This window comes from Pelobates fuscus, chromosome 9 (genome assembly GCF_036172605.1).
Source record: "Pelobates fuscus isolate aPelFus1 chromosome 9, aPelFus1.pri, whole genome shotgun sequence".
NCBI classification, from domain to species: domain Eukaryota; kingdom Metazoa; phylum Chordata; class Amphibia; order Anura; family Pelobatidae; genus Pelobates; species Pelobates fuscus.
In genome coordinates, this window is record NC_086325.1 from 14,287,456 (window position 1) to 14,306,889 (window position 19,434).

A 19,434-nucleotide genomic window follows, 5' to 3' on the forward strand; every position below is an offset into this window, starting at 1 on the left:
GAAGCTGTGTGGGCATAGGGTTAAATACCATAAATACACTAAAGGAAGCTGTGTGGGCATAGGGTTAAATACCGTAAATATACTAAAGGAAGCTGTGTGGGCATAGGGTTAAATACCATAAATACACTAAAGGAAGCTGTGTGGGCATAGGGTTAAATACCGTAAATACACTAAAGGAAGCTGTGTGGGCATAGGGTTAAATACCGTAAATACACTAAAGGAAGCTGTGTGGGCATAGGGTTAAATACCGTAAATTCACTAAAGGAAGCTGTGTGGGCATAGGGCTAAATACAGTAAATATACTAAAGGAAGCTGTGTGGGCATAGGGTTAAATACCATAAATACACTAAAGGAAGCTGTGTGGGCATAGGGTTAAATACCGTAAATACACTAAAGGAAGCTGTGTGGGCATAGGGTTAAATACAGTAAACACACATTCCTGGCTAAAACCTGGCATCTGTATTTCAAATGAAATTTCCACCCGACCTGTGTATGAATTGCAATCCAAAACACAGACAGGGTTGTCCATTACAGAGAGTATCGCCAGGAATTCCAACTGAATTTATTGCAAATGAAACAAATTGGTCGGCAATGTTTGCAGTTCGACTATTTTAGTCTAAAGTTTCAAATGTACTCTGAATTCACTCTGAAAGACAATTCACACTTTACTGGCACGGACTGCTCGTTTCAGAGGGACGAAACTGTTCCTTCAGCTCAGTCAGATCTGTATGGTACAGGAATAAAGTTACTGGATTCATATCCAGGACAGTGCTCTCCTCACCTGTGATCACACAAAGACCACAAGACAAGAATAATGTATCATTTTATTTATTATTCAGGCTCTGAAAAGGCCGACTCCTAGAACTGTGTTAGGATGTGACACACAAGTACAGAGCAAGACAAAGTATCTCCTCCTTGCCCCCAACAAAGCCTGGGTGTCACTATTGCTGAGCGGGACTGTTCGACCGTACCCGTAGGACAATCCTGGGGTTATCCAGGCAGAATGTTCACACAAACTAACGCTCAGTAACAAATCCACACGGGAGGATTGTAACATGGTGCAGAGCTTTGAAAATTGCAAATTTGGTTAATTTCCAGCAGGTTGGAGGAAGGAATTTACTGTGGTACACTTCCCATCCTTCTGCTGCGCGCAACGCAAGACAGACCCCCCACCCCTACACAATGATGGGACAATAGAACACACATGGAAATGTTTTTGAATGTCGCCTATGCTCTTTCCATAGGAAGCAATTCCATTTAAACAGCAGTTTGTTTTCCTTGTTTTCAATTGTAAATCTTCTGTTTTCTTCTGTTATAGAAACAGTTACCTGTAAGCAAGATTTGTGTGGGTTTCATGCCACCTGGTCTGTAGGAGATCGTCACAGTACGGCCACCAAGTAAATGTGTTGGACAAGCTCCTAGTTTTTCTTTTTAACGTGGGCACAGTCATACTTTCCCCGAACCACTTTGAGCTTCACTCCCGGTAGATCCTGTGTGCGTCCTCCTTCCACCAGTACGATGTTGTGTTCCTGGAGGTTGTGACCCTCCCCAGGAATGAAGCACACCACCTCCTTGCCATTGCTCAGACGCACACGGGCGCACTTGCGATTGGCAGAGTTTGGTTTCTTGGGTTTTCGGATCATGGTCTTCAGTACAACACCCTTGAGCTGCGGACAGCCAAACGTGGGTCCCAGTTTGTGAACGTTAGGCTTCGGCTTACCAGCACGGTGCATCTGGTTTAGGGTTGCCATTGTTCGAGATTCCAGGGGCTGAGAGACCTGGACACCAACACGCAGCATGGAGCAACCTGCACAAATACAAACAGTTAGTGTGCAGGAGAACCCACCGAACTAAAAGACACACAGGGCTCATTCACTTAATCAGGGATTGTGGAAAACAGACATGGGACAGGACTATTTTATTCCATGACTGCATACTTTTTTTTACAATTAAACTGTTTTGACTTAAAATTTGCAACGGCTTTGTCCACTGTAAAGATTTAAACTTAATATATTGTTAGATGCCCTGAGTGGGTTTATATTATTAAAGGGATACTCCAGGCTCCCACACACGTTAGGTGCACTGTGTAGGTTAGGTTACAGTTAGTTATACTGGGTGGGTTTATATTATTAAAGGGACACTCCAGGCTCCCACACACGTTAGCTGCACTGTGTAGGTTAGCTTACAGTTAGTTATACTGGGTGGGTTTATATTATTAAAGGGACACTCCAGGCTCCCACACACGTTAGGTGCACTGTGTAGGTTAGATTACAGTTAGTTATACTGGGTGGGTTTATGTTATTAAAGGGATACTCCAGGCTCCCACACACGTTAGGTGCACTGTGTAGGTTAGGTTACAGTTAGTTATACTGGGTGGGTTTATATTATTAAAGGGACACTCCAGGCTCCCACACACGTTAGCTGCACTGTGTAGGTTAGCTTACAGTTAGTTATACTGGGTGGGTTTATATTATTAAAGGGACACTCCAGGCTCCCACACACGTTAGCTGCACTGTGTAGGTTAGCTTACAGTTAGTTATACTGGGTGGGTTTATATTATTAAAGGGACACTCCAGGCTCCCACACACGTTAGATGCACTGTGTAGGTTAGGTTACAGTTAGTTATACTGGGTGGGTTTATATTATTAAAGGGACACTCCAGGCTCCCACACACGTTAGATGCACTGTGTAGGTTAGGTTACAGTTAGTTATACTGGGTGGGTTTATATTATTACAGGGACACTCCAGGCTCCCACACACGTTAGCTGCACTGTGTAGGTTAGGTTACAGTTAGTTATACTGGGTGGGTTTATATTATTAAAGGGACACTCCAGGCTCCCACACACGTTAGATGCACTGTGTAGGTTAGGTTACAGTTAGTTATACTGGGTGGGTTTATATTATTAAAGGGACACTCCAGGCTCCCACACACGTTAGATGCACTGTGTAGGTTAGGTTACAGTTAGTTATACTGGGTGGGTTTATATTATTAAAGGGACACTCCAGGCTCCCACACACGTTAGATGCACTGTGTAGGTTAGGTTACAGTTAGTTATACTGGGTGGGTTTATATTATTAAAGGGACACTCCAGGCTCCCACACGTTAGATGCACTGTGTAGGTTAGATTATAGTTAGTTATACTGGGTGGGTTTATATTATTAAAGGGACACTCCAGGCTCCCACACGTTAGGTGCACTGTGTAGGTTAGATTATAGTTAGTTATGTTATATGTATGAAGTTTAACAACTTTCTTTAATTTATTTGCAGAATAATTTGTTTTATTCCACTAATCCACCTCCCATCTTGCAGGATTTCTTTTACCGGTAAAGGTTGATATAAACTCACCAAACTGCCACGACCTGGACGCAAAACTCAGAATTCCAGCCATTTTATAACAGCTGTTACCTGAAAAAGAGACAGATCCTTAAGGAATCTCGCTCAGCTACAGAGAATAGAGTGTCACGGGGACAGAGAATATACAGAGAATAGAGTGTCACAGAGACAGAGAATAGAGTGTCACAGAGAATAGACAGAGAGACAAAGAGCAGAAGTGAGAGCAGACAGAATATAATAGACAGTGAGAGAATAGAAGCAGCAGTTAGATGATAATATTATACAGATAATACACTGTGTAATAATAACAATATCAGGTTCACCTTGAGCAGCCTGCAGGCCTCACTCACAGACTCTGCTTCCATGTGTCTCTGCTTCCATGGGTCACATGATCAGTGGGCGTGTCTAACCAAAGCGAGGCTTAGAATGTCCAGGAAGATATCCCACACTCAGCCAGCTCGGTAAGTAGGAGCTATACCCAGAGCTACCTACCATTAACCCCTGCACTGCCAGAGCTGCCACCATGAACCCCTACACCGCCAGAGTTGCCACTATTAACCCCTACACTGCCAGAGCTGCCACCATTAACCCCTGCACTGCCAGAGCTGCCACCATTAACCCCTGCACTGCCAGAGCTGTCACCATTAACCCCTGCACTACCAGAGCTGCCACCATTAACCCCATCACTGCCAGAGCTGCCACCATTAACCCCATGCACTGCCAGAGCTGCCACCATTAACCCCATGCACTGCCAGAGCTGCCACTATTAACCCCATGCACTGCCAGAGCTGCCATCATTAACCCCTACACTGCCAGAGCTGCCACTGTTAACCCCTGCGCTGCCACCATTAACCCCTGCACTGCCAGAGATACCTCCGTTAACCCCTGCACTGCCAGACTGCCACCGTTAACCCCTGCACTGCCGGAGCCGCCACCGTTAACCCCTGCACTGCCAGAGCTGCCACCCGTTAACCCCTGCACTGCCAGAGCTGCCACCCGTTAACCCCTGCACTGCCAGAGCTGCCACCCGTTAACCCCTGCACTGCCAGAGCTGCCACCCGTTAACCCCTGCACTGCCATAGCTGCCACCATTAACCCCTGCACTGCCAGGCTGCCATTAACCCCTGCATTGCCAGAGCTGCCACTGTTAACCCCTGCACTGCCAGAGCTGCCATTGACCCCTGCACTGCCAGAGCTGCCACCATTAACCCCTGCACTGCCAGAGCTGCCGCCATTAACCCCTGCACTGCCAGAGCTGCCACCCGTTAACCCCTGCACTGCCAGAGCTGCCACCCGTTAACCCCTGCACTGCCAGAGCTGCCACCCATTAACCCCTGCACTGCCAGAGCTGCCACCATTAACCCCTGCACTGCCAGGCTGCCATGAACCCCATGCACTGCCAGAGCTGCCACCATTAACCCCATACACTGCCAGAGCTGCCACCATTAACCCCTGCACTGCTAGGCTGCCATTAACCCCTGCATTGCCAGAGCTGCCACTGTTAACCCCTGCACTGCCAGAGCTGCCATTGACCCCTGCACTGCCAGAGCTGTCACCATTGACCCCTGCACTGCCAGAGCTGCCACCATTAACCCCTGCACTGCCAGAGCTGCCACCATTAACCCCTGCACTGCCAGAGCTGCCACCATTAACCCCTGCACTGCCAGAGCTGCCACCATTAACCCCTGCACTGCCAGAGCTGCCACTGTTAACCCCTGCACTGCCAGAGCTGCCACTGTTAACCCCTGCACTGCCAGAGCTGCCACTATTAACCCCTGCACTGCCAGAGCTGCCAGTAACCCCTGCACTGCCAGAGCTGCCACTGTTAACCCCTGCACTGCCAGAGCTGCCACTGTTAACCCCTGCACTGCCAGAGCTGACACTGTTAACCCCTGCACTGTCAGAACTGCCACTATTAACCCCTGCACTGCCAGAACTGCCACTATTAACCCCTGCACTGCCAGAGCTGCCATTAACCCCTGCACTGCCAGAGCTGCCATTAACCCCTGCACTTCCAGGCTGCCATTAACCACTGCACTTTAAAGGTACAATCTGGGCTGCAGAATATATTCAGCCAGATTTCTTTAATTTTGTTACTGGATTATTACTTTACGATAATAACACCACCATTGTTACATATAGGCTACTACTGTGATATGTTGTACTTTCTGTTACATGTATTATTATTACTAACAACCTTGCTGTTAGTACTCCCCTCCCCTCTCTCTCCAACCCACCCCCTCCCCTCTCTCTCCCCCCTTCCCCTCTCTCTCCCTCCCCCTCTCTCTCCCTCCCCCTCTCTCTCCCTCCCTCTCTCTCTCCATCCCCCTCCCTCTCTCTCTCCCTCCCCCTCCCTCTCTCTCTCCCTCCCCCTCCCTCTCTCTCTCTCTCTCTCTCCCTCCCCCTTCCTCTCTCTCTCTCCCTCTTCCTCTCTCCCTCCCCTCTCTTCCTCACCCTCTCTCCCCCCTTTCTCTCCCCCCTTTCTCTCCCCCCTTTCTCTCCCTCCCCCCTCTCTCTCCCCTCTCTCTCCCTCCCCTCTCTCTCCCCTCTCTCTCCCTCCCCTCTCTCTCTCCCCTCTCTCTCCCCTCTCTCTCTCCCCTCTCTCTCTCCCCTCTCTCTCTCCCCTCTCTCTCTCCCCTCTCTCTCTCCCCTCTCTCTCTCCCCTCTCTCTCTCCCCTCTCTCTCTCTCCCCTCTATCTCTCTCCCCTCTATCTCTCTCCCCTCTATCTCTCTCCCCTCTATCTCTCTCCCCTCTATCTCTCTCCCCTCTATCTCTCTCCCCTCTATCTCTCTCTCCCCTTCCCCTCTCTCTCTCTCTCTCCCCTCTCTCTCTCTCTCTCCCCTCTCTCTCTCCCCTCTATCTCTCTCTCCCCTTCCCCTCTCTCTCTCCCCTTCCCCTCTCTCTCTCTCCCCCCTCTCTCTCTCTCTCTCTCTCCCCTCTATCTCTCTCTCTCTCCTCTATCTCTCTCTCTCTCCCCTCTATCTCTCTCTCTCCCCTCTATCTCTCTCTCTCTCCCCTCTATCTCTCTCTCCCTTTCACTATCTCTCTCTCTCAATCTTCCCCCTTACATTCTCTCTCTATATTTTTCTTTTTCAAATTTGGCCTAAACTTTGCATACATATATTTTGACTAGTTTATATAATTTACTCAGACACTATATATGATCCATGCTAATCTTGACATTTTCTCTTCTCTCTAGTAACAGATGTCCTGGTGTGTGCCTTGGCTCCTGACCGGTATGTTAGATAACGGCAGGACACACCTGTGTGCATACAGAAAGCTCTAACGGTCTTTGCGAATTTATGCCATGGGTCAGTCGGGATCCAACGAGGGACCTTCTGCTACAATCCAGTGCGTAACCCGCGATTTTCTACAGGTTCGGTTTGATCTGGAGCCTTTTCCTGATGAGATTCTTCAGAAGATCTTGAGCTTTCTGCCCCCGCGGGAACTGGTAACGCGGTGCCGGCTTGTGAGCCGTCGCTGGAAACACCTGGTGGACTCACCCACTCTCTGGAAGCTGAAATGTGAGCATGAACGCCAGGCAGATCTACTTAGAGCTTCCTCGCTATGTCATTTCTTCCCCTGGCAGAGAGTGTTTGTTAAGGAGATCTTCTGGAGGAACCTGATACGGAACCCGTGCGGCAAAGGTGAGACCAGAAAGGGGACAGAAACAGGCAAGGTAGGGGGAAAAAAGGCAGACGGACGGCAGAGTAAGAAATCTATTACATTCCCAAGATGAGATATAAGGCATTTACTATGACCCATCCATAACGTTATGACAGTGAAATCAGATTATTCATTTTTCGGATGCCATTATGGGCCGCGAATGGAGGAAACAACCCTTTAGGAATTAAGGTGACATTAAAGTTAAAATAACAGGAAACTGTTTTCTTTATTTATCGTATTATTCCTCTCAATGGGTGGCCAGTAAAAGTCTGGAAGCGTCAGCTGATGCTTTAATTCTCTCACCTTCCTCATATTATGGGGCAGAAAGAATGCTGACCTGGAGCCACAAGTTCCAGGTTAAAACAATGCAAAATAGTATAAACCCCAGAAGGTAAATCAGTGCCGGGACACATTACGCCACCATAACAACAATATATGGGTTTTCTTAACTCAGGGCTCGACAAATCCCAGGTCGTAATGGCGACTAGAAATTTCGCCCTGGCGCCTGGGATATCACCCCTTTAAGGCGACCACCCGGGGTAGCATTGAAGCCGGCCGCAGTGAGGAACATTGCGGCTGGCCGTCCGCCCTGGTGAACATGGAGGCGGCTGGTTGAGACAGCAAGGAGGCGGGCGAGTGAGGGAACAATAATCTACCTGCCTCTCTGCTCCCTCACAGACTGTTTAAAGGGAAAACAGGAAAGGAGGTTAGTGCTAATAATAAAAAGGCAGCGGCCTGGCAGAGCGTAACCCTCTATGGTAAGAATGGAAAACAACAACAACAGAAATGCAAGGCTGCGCCAACATGTATCAATGAGGACTACAAATAGTAAAAAGACATATAAATAAAACTTATAAAGGTTACAAAATGTCCAAAACGTTTTTAGAAGTTGCACTGTGGCAATAAATGTCTTTTAAGGTGCTTTAGATGATGGGGTCTCTTCTCTGTTTATAGTAGTCCTGTTGGTCTCGTGATATGGAAAACACAAGATAAAAGACTAATCGTATAGCGTGTAAGAGTCAATATATGTGAGAAAAAGATATAACTATTCCACTCACATTTTGATGAGCTATAGCCAGCTCAGGTATAACAGGCGTACAGCAGAACAATCCCCACTTATGGGATATATGGATGATTGTCCTCCGGAGGGAATGATGTCCAACTCTCAGGACAAGGGATATATAAAAACAACTAATAGTGCTCTCTGTTTAACACGGTATAAAAGTTGTTTAAATAAATAAAAATGTACTTACAAGTGTAGTGCAGGCCAACTGCACTATGGTAACAGCGCTGGTGGTATGATCCCCACCTCAGGATAAGCTTGTAAGCACGTGGTAAAATCAATTAAATGCCAGGTGAAAGTAGATAAAATAGTGTGTAAAAAGATAGTTGGCACAGATATTAGCCAAAAAAAATCTTAAATTATATAAAATACACAATTTATAAAACCATTTACGCGTTTCGCCACTAGGGCTTTTTCAAAATGGGATAACATTATAAACCTGTCAGATAGGAGTATATACGAGTACATAATCAGTTAAAAATTGGCACAAAAAAACGTCAATAGTCAATGGCCAATAGAATGAGTTATATATCACATATATTGTAAGTGAAAATAAAAAGATTTACATTAAAAGTAGCATTATACAAGGTCTTTTGCCATTAAAATCGTTAAAAAACGAAGTCTATATTCTTAGAAATATTTGATTTAAGGGCGTCACGTGACTCCCGTGAAACATGCATTGCATGTTGGGAAATGTAGTGCGCGAGTCACGTGACCGGCGCTTTCATTAGTGGCAGTGTGAAGCGAGCGATATAGCTCGCGGCATTATGGGGACCGGAAGTGCAGCTTGGGATATGTAGTGCTGACTAAGTCAGCAAGTGCGGTTGCCGTTCTGGTGGGCGGTACGCACGTGATGGGGGGCGGACTTTGTGCCTATGATGGGCACTTTGTCTTATATGACAGGTAGTGCTGAATACATCAGCATATAGGCGGTGTGTATATATATATAAAGGGGCAGGGCTCTGTGTTAAAAAGGCAGCATATATAATGGCTTGAAGGAGGATGTTAAAAATAATGGGCAGAGAGATGGTAGTGGCCATATTAACTATGGTGATACATGATATGTAAAAATACAGATACAAATAAAGAAAATAGTTCAAAGTAGAGTTAGGGACAATATTTAAAGGGAAAGTATCAGTCTTTTGAAAGATCAAATGCAGCGCTTGCATTTGTAAAAACCTTTCGCTCCTTCTAAAAAAGTATGGTTAGTGATTTGTTTGGTTTGTCTAACCAAAAATTATACTAGAGAAACCAAACAAATCACTAACCATACTTTTTTTAGAAGGAGCGAAAGGTTTTTACAAATGCAAGCGCAATCAAATAGAACCAATAAAAAAGTTACACCATAAGAGATTTTATCGGATGCAATACAACAAATGTAATCTACCTATTGGAGTGCCCATGTGGCCTCCGATACGTAGGTATGACTACAAGGTGCCTAAAGACAAGATTAGGAGAACACTGCAGGAATATTAAAAACCATTAGCGGTTGTTACAGGTTTGGTGTGATTGGATGATAACCATTAGCAGTTGTTACAGGTTTGGTTTGATTGGATGATAACCATTAGCAGTTGTTACAGGTTTGGTTTGATTGGATGATGACCATTAGCAGTTGTTACAGGTTTGGTTTGATTGGATGATAACCATTAGCAGTTGTTACAGGTTTGGTTTGATTGGATGATGACCATTAGCGGTTGTTACAGGTTTGGTTTGATTGGATGATAACCATTAGCAGTTGTTACAGGTTTGGTTTGATTGGATGATAACCATTAGCAGTTGTTACAGGTTTGGTTTGATTGGATGATAACCATTAGCGGTTGTTACAGGTTTGGTTTGATTGGATGATAACCATTAGCGGTTGTTCCAGGTTTGGTTTGATTGGATGATAACCATTAGCAGTTGTTACAGGTTTGGTTTGATTGGATGATAGCCATTAGCAGTTGTTACAGGTTTGGTTTGATTGGATGATAATCATTAGCGGTTGTTACAGGTTTGGTTTGATTGGATGATAACCATTAGCAGTTGTTACAGGTTTGGTTTGGTTGGATGATAACTATTAGCAGTTGTTACAGGTTTGGTTTGATTGGATGATAACTATTAGCAGTTGTTACAGGTTTGGTTTGATTGGATGATAACTATTAGCAGTTGTTACAGGTTGGGTTTGATTGGATGATAACCATTAGCAGTTGTTACAGGTTCGGTTTGATTGAATGATAATCAGTAGCAGTTGTTACAGGTTTGGTTTGATTGGATGATAATCATTAGCGGTTGTTACAGGTTTGGTTTGATTGGATGATAACCATTAGCAGTTGTTACAGGTTTGGTTTGGTTGGATGATAACCATTAGCGGTTGTTACAGGTTTGGTTTGATTGGATGATAACCATTAGCGGTTGTTCCAGGTTTGGTTTGATTGGATGATAACCATTAGCAGTTGTTACAGGTTTGGTTTGATTGGATGATAACCATTAGCAGTTGTTACAGGTTTGGTTTGGTTGGATGATAACCATTAGCGGTTGTTACAGGTTTGGTTTGATTGGATGATAACCATTAGCGGTTGTTCCAGGTTTGGTTTGATTGGATGATAACCATTAGCAGTTGTTACAGGTTTGGTTTGGTTGGATGATAACCATTAGCGGTTGTTACAGGTTTGGTGTGATTGGATGATAATCATTAGCAGTTGTTACAGGTTTGGTTTGGTTTGATTGGATGATAACCATTAGCAGTTGTTACAGGCTTGGTTTGATTGGATGATAACCATTAGCAGTTGTTACAGGTTTGGTTTGATTGGATGATAACTATTAGCAGTTGTTACAGGTTTGGTTTGGTTTGATTGGATGATAACCATTAGCAGTTGTTACAGGTTTGGTTTGATTGGATGATAACCATTAGCAGTTGTTACAGGTTTGGTTTGATTGGATGATAACCATTAGCAGTTGTTACAGGTTTGGTTTGATTGGATGATAACTATTAGCAGTTGTTACAGGTTTGGTTTGATTGGATGATAACCATTAGCAGTTGTTACAGGTTTGGTTTGATTGGATGATAACCATTAGCAGTTGTTACAGGTTTGGTTTGATTGGATGATAACCATTAGCAGTTGTTACAGGTTTGGTTTGATTGGATGATAACCATTAGCAGTTGTTACAGGTTTGGTTTGATTGGATGATAACCATTAGCAGTTGTTACAGGTTTGGTTTGATTGGATGATAACCATTAGCAGTTGTTACAGGTTTGGTTTGATTGGATGATAACTATTAGCAGTTGTTACAGGTTTGGTTTGATTGGATGATAACTATTAGCAGTTGTTACAGGTTTGGTTTGATTGGATGATAACCATTAGCAGTTGTTACAGGTTTGGTTTGATTGGATGATAACTATTAGCAGTTGTTACAGGTTTGGTTTGATTGGATGATAACTATTAGCAGTTGTTACAGGTTTTGTTTGATTGGATGATAACCATTAGCAGTTGTTACAGGTTTGGTTTGATTGGATGATAACCATTAGCAGTTGTTACAGGTTTGGTTTGATTGGATGATAACCATTAGCGGTTGTTACAGGTTTGGTTTGATTGGATGATAATCATTAGCAGTTGTTACAGGTTTGGTTTGGTTGGATGATAACCATTAGCGGTTGTTACAGGTTTGGTTTGATTGGATGATAACCATTAGCGGTTGTTACAGGTTTGGTTTGATTGGATGATAACCATTAGCGGTTGTTACAGGTTTGGCTTGATTGGATGATAACCATTAGCGGTTGTTACAGGTTTGGTTTGATTGGATGATAACCATTAGCGGTTGTTACAGGTTTGGTTTGATTGGATGATAACCATTAGCAGTTGTTACAGGTTTGGTTTGATTGGATGATAACTATTAGCAGTTGTTACAGGTTCGGTTTGATTGAATGATAATCAGTAGCAGTTGTTACAGGTTTGGTTTGATTGGATGATAACCATTAGCAGTTGTTACAGGTTTGGTTTGATTGGATGATAACCATTAGCAGTTGTTACAGGTTCGGTTTGATTGAATGATAATCAGTAGCAGTTGTTACAGGTTTGGTTTGATTGGATGATAACCATTAGCGGTTGTTACAGGTTTGGTTTGATTGGATGATAACCATTAGCAGTTGTTACAGGTTTGGTTTGATTGGATGATAACCATTAGCAGTTGTTACAGGTTTGGTTTGATTGGATGATAACCATTAGCAGTTGTTACAGGTTTGGTTTGATTGGATGATAACTATTAGCAGTTGTTACAGGTTTGGCTTGATTGGATGATAACCATTAGCGGTTGTTACAGGTTTGGTTTGATTGGATGATAACCATTAGCAGTTGTTACAGGTTTGGTTTGATTGGATGATAACCATTAGCAGTTGTTACAGGTTTGGTTTGATTGGATGATAACTATTAGCAGTTGTTACAGGTTTGGTTTGATTGGATGATAACCATTAGCGGTTGTTACAGGTTTGGTTTGATTGGATGATAACCATTAGCAGTTGTTACAGGTTTGGTTTGATTGGATGATAACCATTAGCAGTTGTTACAGGTTTGGTTTGATTGGATGATAACCATTAGCAGTTGTTACAGGTTTGGTTTGATTGGATGATAACTATTAGCAGTTGTTACAGGTTTGGTTTGATTGGATGATAACCATTAGCGGTTGTTACAGGTTTGGTTTGATTGGATGATAACCATTAGCGGTTGTTACAGGTTTGGTTTGATTGGATGATAACCATTAGCGGTTGTTACAGGTTTGGTTTGATTGGATGATAACCATTAGCGGTTGTTACAGGTTTGGTTTGATTGGATGATAACCATTAGCGGTTGTTACAGGTTTGGTTTGATTGGATGATAACCATTAGCGGTTGTTACACGTTTAGATTATTTTAAAGGTAGTATAAAATAAAAAATGTAAATTTGTTATTATTAAAGTCAATTATTATTAAATATAAAAGTAAGGTATTATTATTAAATGTAAATTATTATTCCTTCATTTGAAGTACAAATCAAAGTGTGATTTTTGTTGCACAGGACTGATTTTTAGCTTTTTTGTTCCACAGATGGGTTTGATCCCTGGAACGTTATCCATGGAGGAGATGGCTGGGTCGTGGAAAACAATCGATGTCCTGTGGAAGGAGCTGAGAGCCAGACATGTTTTGTAACGTCCTTTTTGTAAGTATGGTGACAGGATGAGTGTCTGTGACTGGGATTGCTCTAATAGCAGGATTTCTCCCATCTTTCCAAAAGCTGGTGCTCAAAGAGTCAGACCATAGACCTGCTGAAAGAAGGATTCTGCGAACACTACCTCGATGTCCACCAACCTCCGATCGCCATCAGTGACTGGTTAGTTGTCCCGACACACGCACTTTATTGGCATATTGGTTACACACCAAGGGAAACTGACACGCTAACCCATAAGCAATGACAGCCGATAGAGATCTAAATAGAGGACAGAGCAGTAATTCTGGCCTCAATGAGCAGCACAGAATGGGAGTAAATTGTCAAAGAAAGGGCTTGCATAGGCTGCAGACAGCAGATCTGCAGCTTTTAGAAGCTGCTTTTTCATATAACCTCAAAGACAACATACAGAAATAAATATATGCCTGTTTTCTTTGGGGGTCTACCTCCAAAATAGTGGGAAAAGGTCAGCTACTGGGGAGGCGGCATTGTGGAGACCTAGATCGACCTACTGACCGCTGTCTCATTTTCCAGGGTTGCCGGGAGGGAAGACTGCGGATGTATGTATGAGATCAACGTTCATCTCCTCGCTGCCGACAGACAATCCATCAAGACGTTTTCTAACCCCACATTACAGATAGATCAGTGGAACAATCAGATTTACCATCAGGTAAGCTCAGCTATGTGCAAACAATATACTATTGTGACTGACTGCTTGGCACCCCGACTAGGTACCTCCGTCAATCGCTGCTTCCTAGTATTTGTGAGTACCATAAGCACTGCACTGGAACACCATAACATCCATAAACCCCATGAACCGCCGCCTCTTGGTTGTGGTCTCGCCGTCCTCCACCCACAAAGGACCCAAGACCAGGATCCAGCTTCCAGTGGGTAGACCTCTCCTAGTCCAGAGAGCGTAGCAGGAACAGAAGAGCAAGAGCATTATACTCAGGGGAGTATTGGGATATAGCAATCCCCAGAGTGTAGTTCTCCAATCCCCCATACATGAGCCAAGACTTCATGAAGGGGTAAAGCATTCTCTTTAATGGAAGCCACAACTGGCCTTTTATGCAAGTCCCCATGCAAGGGCGACCCACATGGACCTTGTTGGGGACGGTGACATAAACTTGTAAACCAATAACAACAGAGTTAAAATGCATGACACTCCCACACATAGCATACAATCCGTCCCCTCTGCTTGGGAGATAATTGGATCAGTAACTGTACTAATTATAATCCAATTATCTCCAAGCACAGAAAAAATAAAAAAATGTAAAACACCCCAACAGTACCCTAAAAATACATAAAACCACACAAATGTTAAATCCCCTGATCTGGGTGACCAGCATATCCAAAAATCACCCAGATCAGTTTAGGGGTTCAGGATTTTCCTGGAAGTCTTATTGTTGACCCACTGTGCACATGGTCCCATGCCCAAAACAGTTCCAGAGAATTAGGGCGAACGGTCTGTCTCTCTGTCTGGAGTACATACTTCACATGAACCATTGGGCATGGTATATTGCTGGGCCCATAGTCCTGAGGTAAGAGGCTGGCCAGCAGGCCCCTCGAAGAACCCTTTGACGAGGTTCAGTTCGTTACAGGGCCATAATCACAGGGTAGGAGGCTGGCAAACAGGCCCCTCCCAAAGCCAGTGATGAGGTTACTTTCGCCACAACTATAGTTTACATTCCTTCTACTTATACATGCCACTTACTCTGTATCACATGTGCATCCCAAAACAGAGATCCTTAAAGGGGCACTGTTAAAGAGAAGAGTTGAACCAGGATGTTGTGTCTGTGAACGCCCATGCACACTGCCTCATCGTTCTTCCTCACCCCTGCACTGATCACAAGGGATTGGCTTGGGAGCTGGTGATAGGCTTAGAGCATCACTGACCGCCCATTGCGAGTAATAATACATACGGTAACTTGCAATACGCAGCTAGTAATAAGCTGACACCCTCAGTCTCTCACCGGTGCCCAAGCCAATCCTTTATGATTAGTGCTGTGGCGCAGCTTGTGCCAGGAGCACGTCTTTAAGGTTACTGTTAGAAGGAGCCCAGGAACTCCAGACGGTTTCACTGAGCAGTGGTTGTTACGGGGGCTTGACTTGATATGAACATTCCCCTTAACCGCGGATCCTTCTACACACTTCAAGCATGTAAATAGCCTTATGTGTCATCTGATTATTCTCTGCAGTGGTTTACAAACTATTAAATGGCAACAAAGCCATCCAACGTATCACAAAACTTTCCGTTTGTCACGTGACTGTCGCCAACTATAAATGTGTTCACGTTGTTGATACAGGTCAGGCAAGGACAAAACTGATCGCGGCCAAATAATCCCAGTAGAAAAGTGTACTATAATCGAAGTCCTATCTCATTAATGTTTGACGAGCCTTGGGACCAGAACTGCAGCAATAGGCTCATTGTTTTTGTCAGTTCTGTGCTATACTTTTGTGGTGCCATGTTTTAACTTCAAGCAGACCTAAAAACAAAAATAAGAAACAACAAAGTGGAAACCACAATCAAATAAGCATACAATTAAAAATACAACCTGGAAAATATATCCAAATTCTATAAAAGAATATAGTGAAATAAACGAAAGTGAAAATCAGACCTCTCACCCCTCTGGGGTATATGTAATGTGGACTTGATAGTAGATCCAAACAAATGTATCTTCAAAGAGATGGATAAAAAGAGCCATACATGGTGAAGTACGTATAAAATAATACAAAAAGAGATTTATTGGTATCACTTACAGACATAAATAAGTGGTAGGCATATCTCCACTCTCAGTGGAACTGGATGGCAGTATGGAAACTGGAAGCACAAATCCAATTGGAGTAGCAGAGACCACAGAGACAATAAAGGAATATAAAATAAATAAATAAAATTGAATAGAAACAATAAGAAAGTCCGGTATCCAACGCATTTCGTCCGAAATATAAAGGACTTCTTCAGGGATATGTGAGAGTTCTGGTGTAGAAGGACTTCTTATACCCGTCGTAATTTTCTCTAACGCCGTTCACCGGCAAAATGCGTTCCAGGTTGGAGCGCAAAGACGCATTTCCTGTGACGTCCATCCGTCTAAATTGCGCATGCGTGAAGAAGATCAGAGTTCTAGGCGTTCGAGAATCGAGCGCATCATAGCGCATGCGTGGAGACCTAAAAACTGAAGAAAATAGTATACACAACCGGCGAAATGTCGCCACATAGATTAATAAAAACGAAAACTGAAATAAATGATATACACAGCTTATAGAATCGGGAAAAGACATAAATAATATATGTATCCAAAATATAAACATGAAAAATATATGAAAAAACAAGCCAATGCACTGGACAAAATGCAATATATCCAATAAAGCACCAGTCAATGGACATATGCATAAGACCCATACAGTTTTATTAATGAATGACATACTAAGATGCTACAGAGAAAATTACAATATATTTGTACATGAATGGCAGTATATATGAAATACAGCTGAAAATGAATATAAATGTAAATACAATTTAAAAAATTAAAAATAAAATAAAAATAGAAATGGAAATAAAAATAAAATAAATATGAATATAAAAATAAATAATAAAATGAAAATAAAAAAATAAAATTAAAATTAAAAATTACATGAATATGGGATATGTAGGTAGATAAAAAAAATATACCGTAATACATATGAAAAAAGCCAAACAAATTGCAGAGATTGAGAGAAAAAAGAGAAATGAGTACATCCAAAAGCCAAAAAACAGATCCAGTGTTCAAATTGAATATTATATCAAACCTTGTAAATCTATTTCGGCATTAAGGCCATGATGTAATGTTTGTAAGGTATATATCCAGAAAGCTTGTTAGCGAATTAGTTCTGGAAGTTTGTCCCCTCCTCTGCATCCTAATATGATATGTTCTATACCAAAGGCTTTTTTTCACTAAAAACAAAAATAGCTGCATTAGGCGGGGGCGTTTTGAACAAACTCCCCCTTTGGGGAAACTCCTTTCCTGTCACATATTAATCAGATCTGGAGATAATACGAAAGGGGTAAAATCTGACCTGATAATTATTACAAATCAAACTCTATTAGATTTAGAAGCCCATACTAGAGACATTATTCAATATGGCTACTTTGTTCTACAGATTTGCGAATCTTTTGTCACTGTTTTCCTGTCTGTGTGTCTGTCTTCCTATCGATGTCAGATCTCCCAGCGTGACAATTTATTCCCCTCTCTCTCGATCACAGCCCCTTCCCACTCCTCCAGCAGCTCCCACTTATGTTCCTGTGACCGATGAGTTGCCTTGTCTTTTCAGGTTTCACATGTTTTCGAAAACTATGGCCCAGGAGTGCGATTCGTCCAATTCTCACATAAGGGAAAAGACACGTTGTTTTGGAAAGGCTGGTACAGAGCACGGTTTACAAACACGTCTGTCACCGTGAGATGCAACGTTAACGAAAACCAGCGGGTTGCATGTGAACATTCAGCATTCCATTGGTCTCGCCATCGGTAGTTCCACCAGATGCCATGGCAATGTGTGGTGAACTTACTGACATGTCGTGTTCTCACAATCTGACGGAGATTATTCAAAACCAAAGTGGGATTTCTCGCAGAGAATAAGAATGGGGATTGGAATCTATATATATATATTTATTAGAATAAGGTGAATATTTTCTACAGATATTGAATAAAATGAAGCAGGTGCAGTGGAAGAGAATATAGACAAATCATATGTTAATTGGTGTATTTTATTTATAAAATATTTTACCAGGAAAGATACATTGAGATTTCTCTCGTTTTCAAGTATGTCCTGGGTCCACAAAACATCACATTGATACAATAGGATACAATAAAATACAAAAACAATTTTAATATACAATATATACAAAATGTTACACAGAACAGGTAGGAAATATATAACAATGACAGGTACATTCTGTTTTCAAGTATGTAGAGAGGGATCTCTTAAAGGACTTTAAGCTTAGGGAAGATTTTAATTTGTGCGGGAGGTCGTTCCACAAATGCGGTGCTCTGTAGGAGAAGGAGGATCGGGCTGCTTTCTTTTTGTATTGAGGTAGACTAAGTAAAGTGTTGGTACTGGATCGGAGGTTATAGGAAGTGGGAACAGCCGGGGAAAGCATTGTGTTCAGGTAGGGTGGGAGTTTCCCAGTAAATTCTTAAACACAAGGCTGGAAAGATGGAGGGTGCGTCTGGATTCCAGCAACAGACAGTTTAGTTCTTTTAGCATGTCACAATGGTGGGTCCTGTAATTACATTGAAGCACAAATCGGCAGAACGAGTTATACAATGTGTTGAGTTTATTAATGTGGGATTGCGATGCAGATGCATATACTACATCCCCATAATCAATGATTGGCATCAGCATTTGCTGTACAATCTTTTCCTTTACTGTAGGGCTTAGGCAGGATTTGTTTCTGTACAGGGCACCTAGTTTTGGATAAAGTTTAGATGCAAGTTTTTATATGTGGAGGCCAAAAGATAGATTGGGGTCTAACATCATACCCAAGTATTTGAAAGAGTGGACTGCGGTCAGTGTGCCATTTGAAATGGTTTTGATGGATAGGTGGGAATTGTGTAATTTGTGTAATTTAGGTACCGTTCCAAAGATCATTGTGACAGTTTTGTCAGTGTTCAGGAAGAGTTTGTTTTTTGCAATCCACTTTTCTACCTCTGTAAACTGGTCTTGGAGCACAGCCTCAAGCTGCGGTAGATCGGAATTGTTCGCATAGATTACCGTGTCATCTGCGTACATGTGTATGTTTGAGGATTTGCAGACATTTGGCAGATCATTTATAAATAATGAAAATAGTAGGGGGCCGAGAATGGAACCTTGGGGAACACCACACGTGACTGGGAGAGGGAGGGAGTCGCTGTCAGAAATGGACACATATTGCGAGCGATCCGATACATACGATCGAAACCAGTTTAGCGAATGATCACCAATACCTGACTTTTTGAGTTTGTGCAGTAGAATGTCGTGGTCTACTGTGTCAAAGGCCTTTGCAAAATCAAGGAAAATAGCTCCAGTTAGGTCTCCTTGTTCCATGCCAGTTTGGATGTCATTGCAAACTTTGAAGAGGGCAGTTGTAGTGGAGTGATTCTGGCGAAAGCCCGATTGATCAGGGGTCAGATAGTTTGATTGTTGGTAATACTCACATAGTTGCGTATGGACACATTTTTCT

General features: G+C 42.9%; 2 protein-coding genes across 4 annotated transcripts in view; one reads left to right on the forward strand and one right to left on the reverse strand.

Moving 5' to 3' along the window:
- Nucleotides 1–810: 810 nt before the first annotated feature.
- Nucleotides 811–19,434, reverse strand: part of MRPS12 (mitochondrial ribosomal protein S12) — a 295,484-nt gene continuing 276,860 nt past the window's right edge. For both annotated transcript variants that reach the window (XM_063431261.1, XM_063431260.1), the window contains exons 2-4: nucleotides 3,658–3,689; nucleotides 3,347–3,406; nucleotides 811–1,807 (exon numbers count right to left, since the gene is read on the reverse strand). In XM_063431261.1, coding sequence (XP_063287331.1) covers nucleotides 1,419–1,807; nucleotides 3,347–3,389 — 432 coding nt within the window. In that variant the 5' untranslated portion in view covers nucleotides 3,390–3,406; nucleotides 3,658–3,689 and the 3' untranslated portion in view covers nucleotides 811–1,418. The remainder of the gene's footprint in view (nucleotides 1,808–3,346; nucleotides 3,407–3,657; nucleotides 3,690–19,434) is intronic.
- FBXO27 (F-box protein 27) lies at nucleotides 3,753–17,985 on the forward strand. Of its 2 annotated transcripts, none has more exons than XM_063433217.1 (6): nucleotides 3,753–3,795; nucleotides 6,535–6,982; nucleotides 13,121–13,232; nucleotides 13,308–13,403; nucleotides 13,773–13,908; nucleotides 17,547–17,985. In XM_063433217.1, the coding sequence occupies exons 2-6, from the start codon at nucleotides 6,643–6,645 to the stop codon at nucleotides 17,742–17,744; spliced, it is 882 nt and encodes a 293-aa protein (XP_063289287.1). In that variant the 5' UTR covers nucleotides 3,753–3,795; nucleotides 6,535–6,642; the 3' UTR covers nucleotides 17,745–17,985. The 2 variants fall into 2 exon arrangements, with proteins under 2 accessions (XP_063289287.1, XP_063289288.1); XM_063433218.1 differs by having other exon boundaries at nucleotides 6,535–6,859.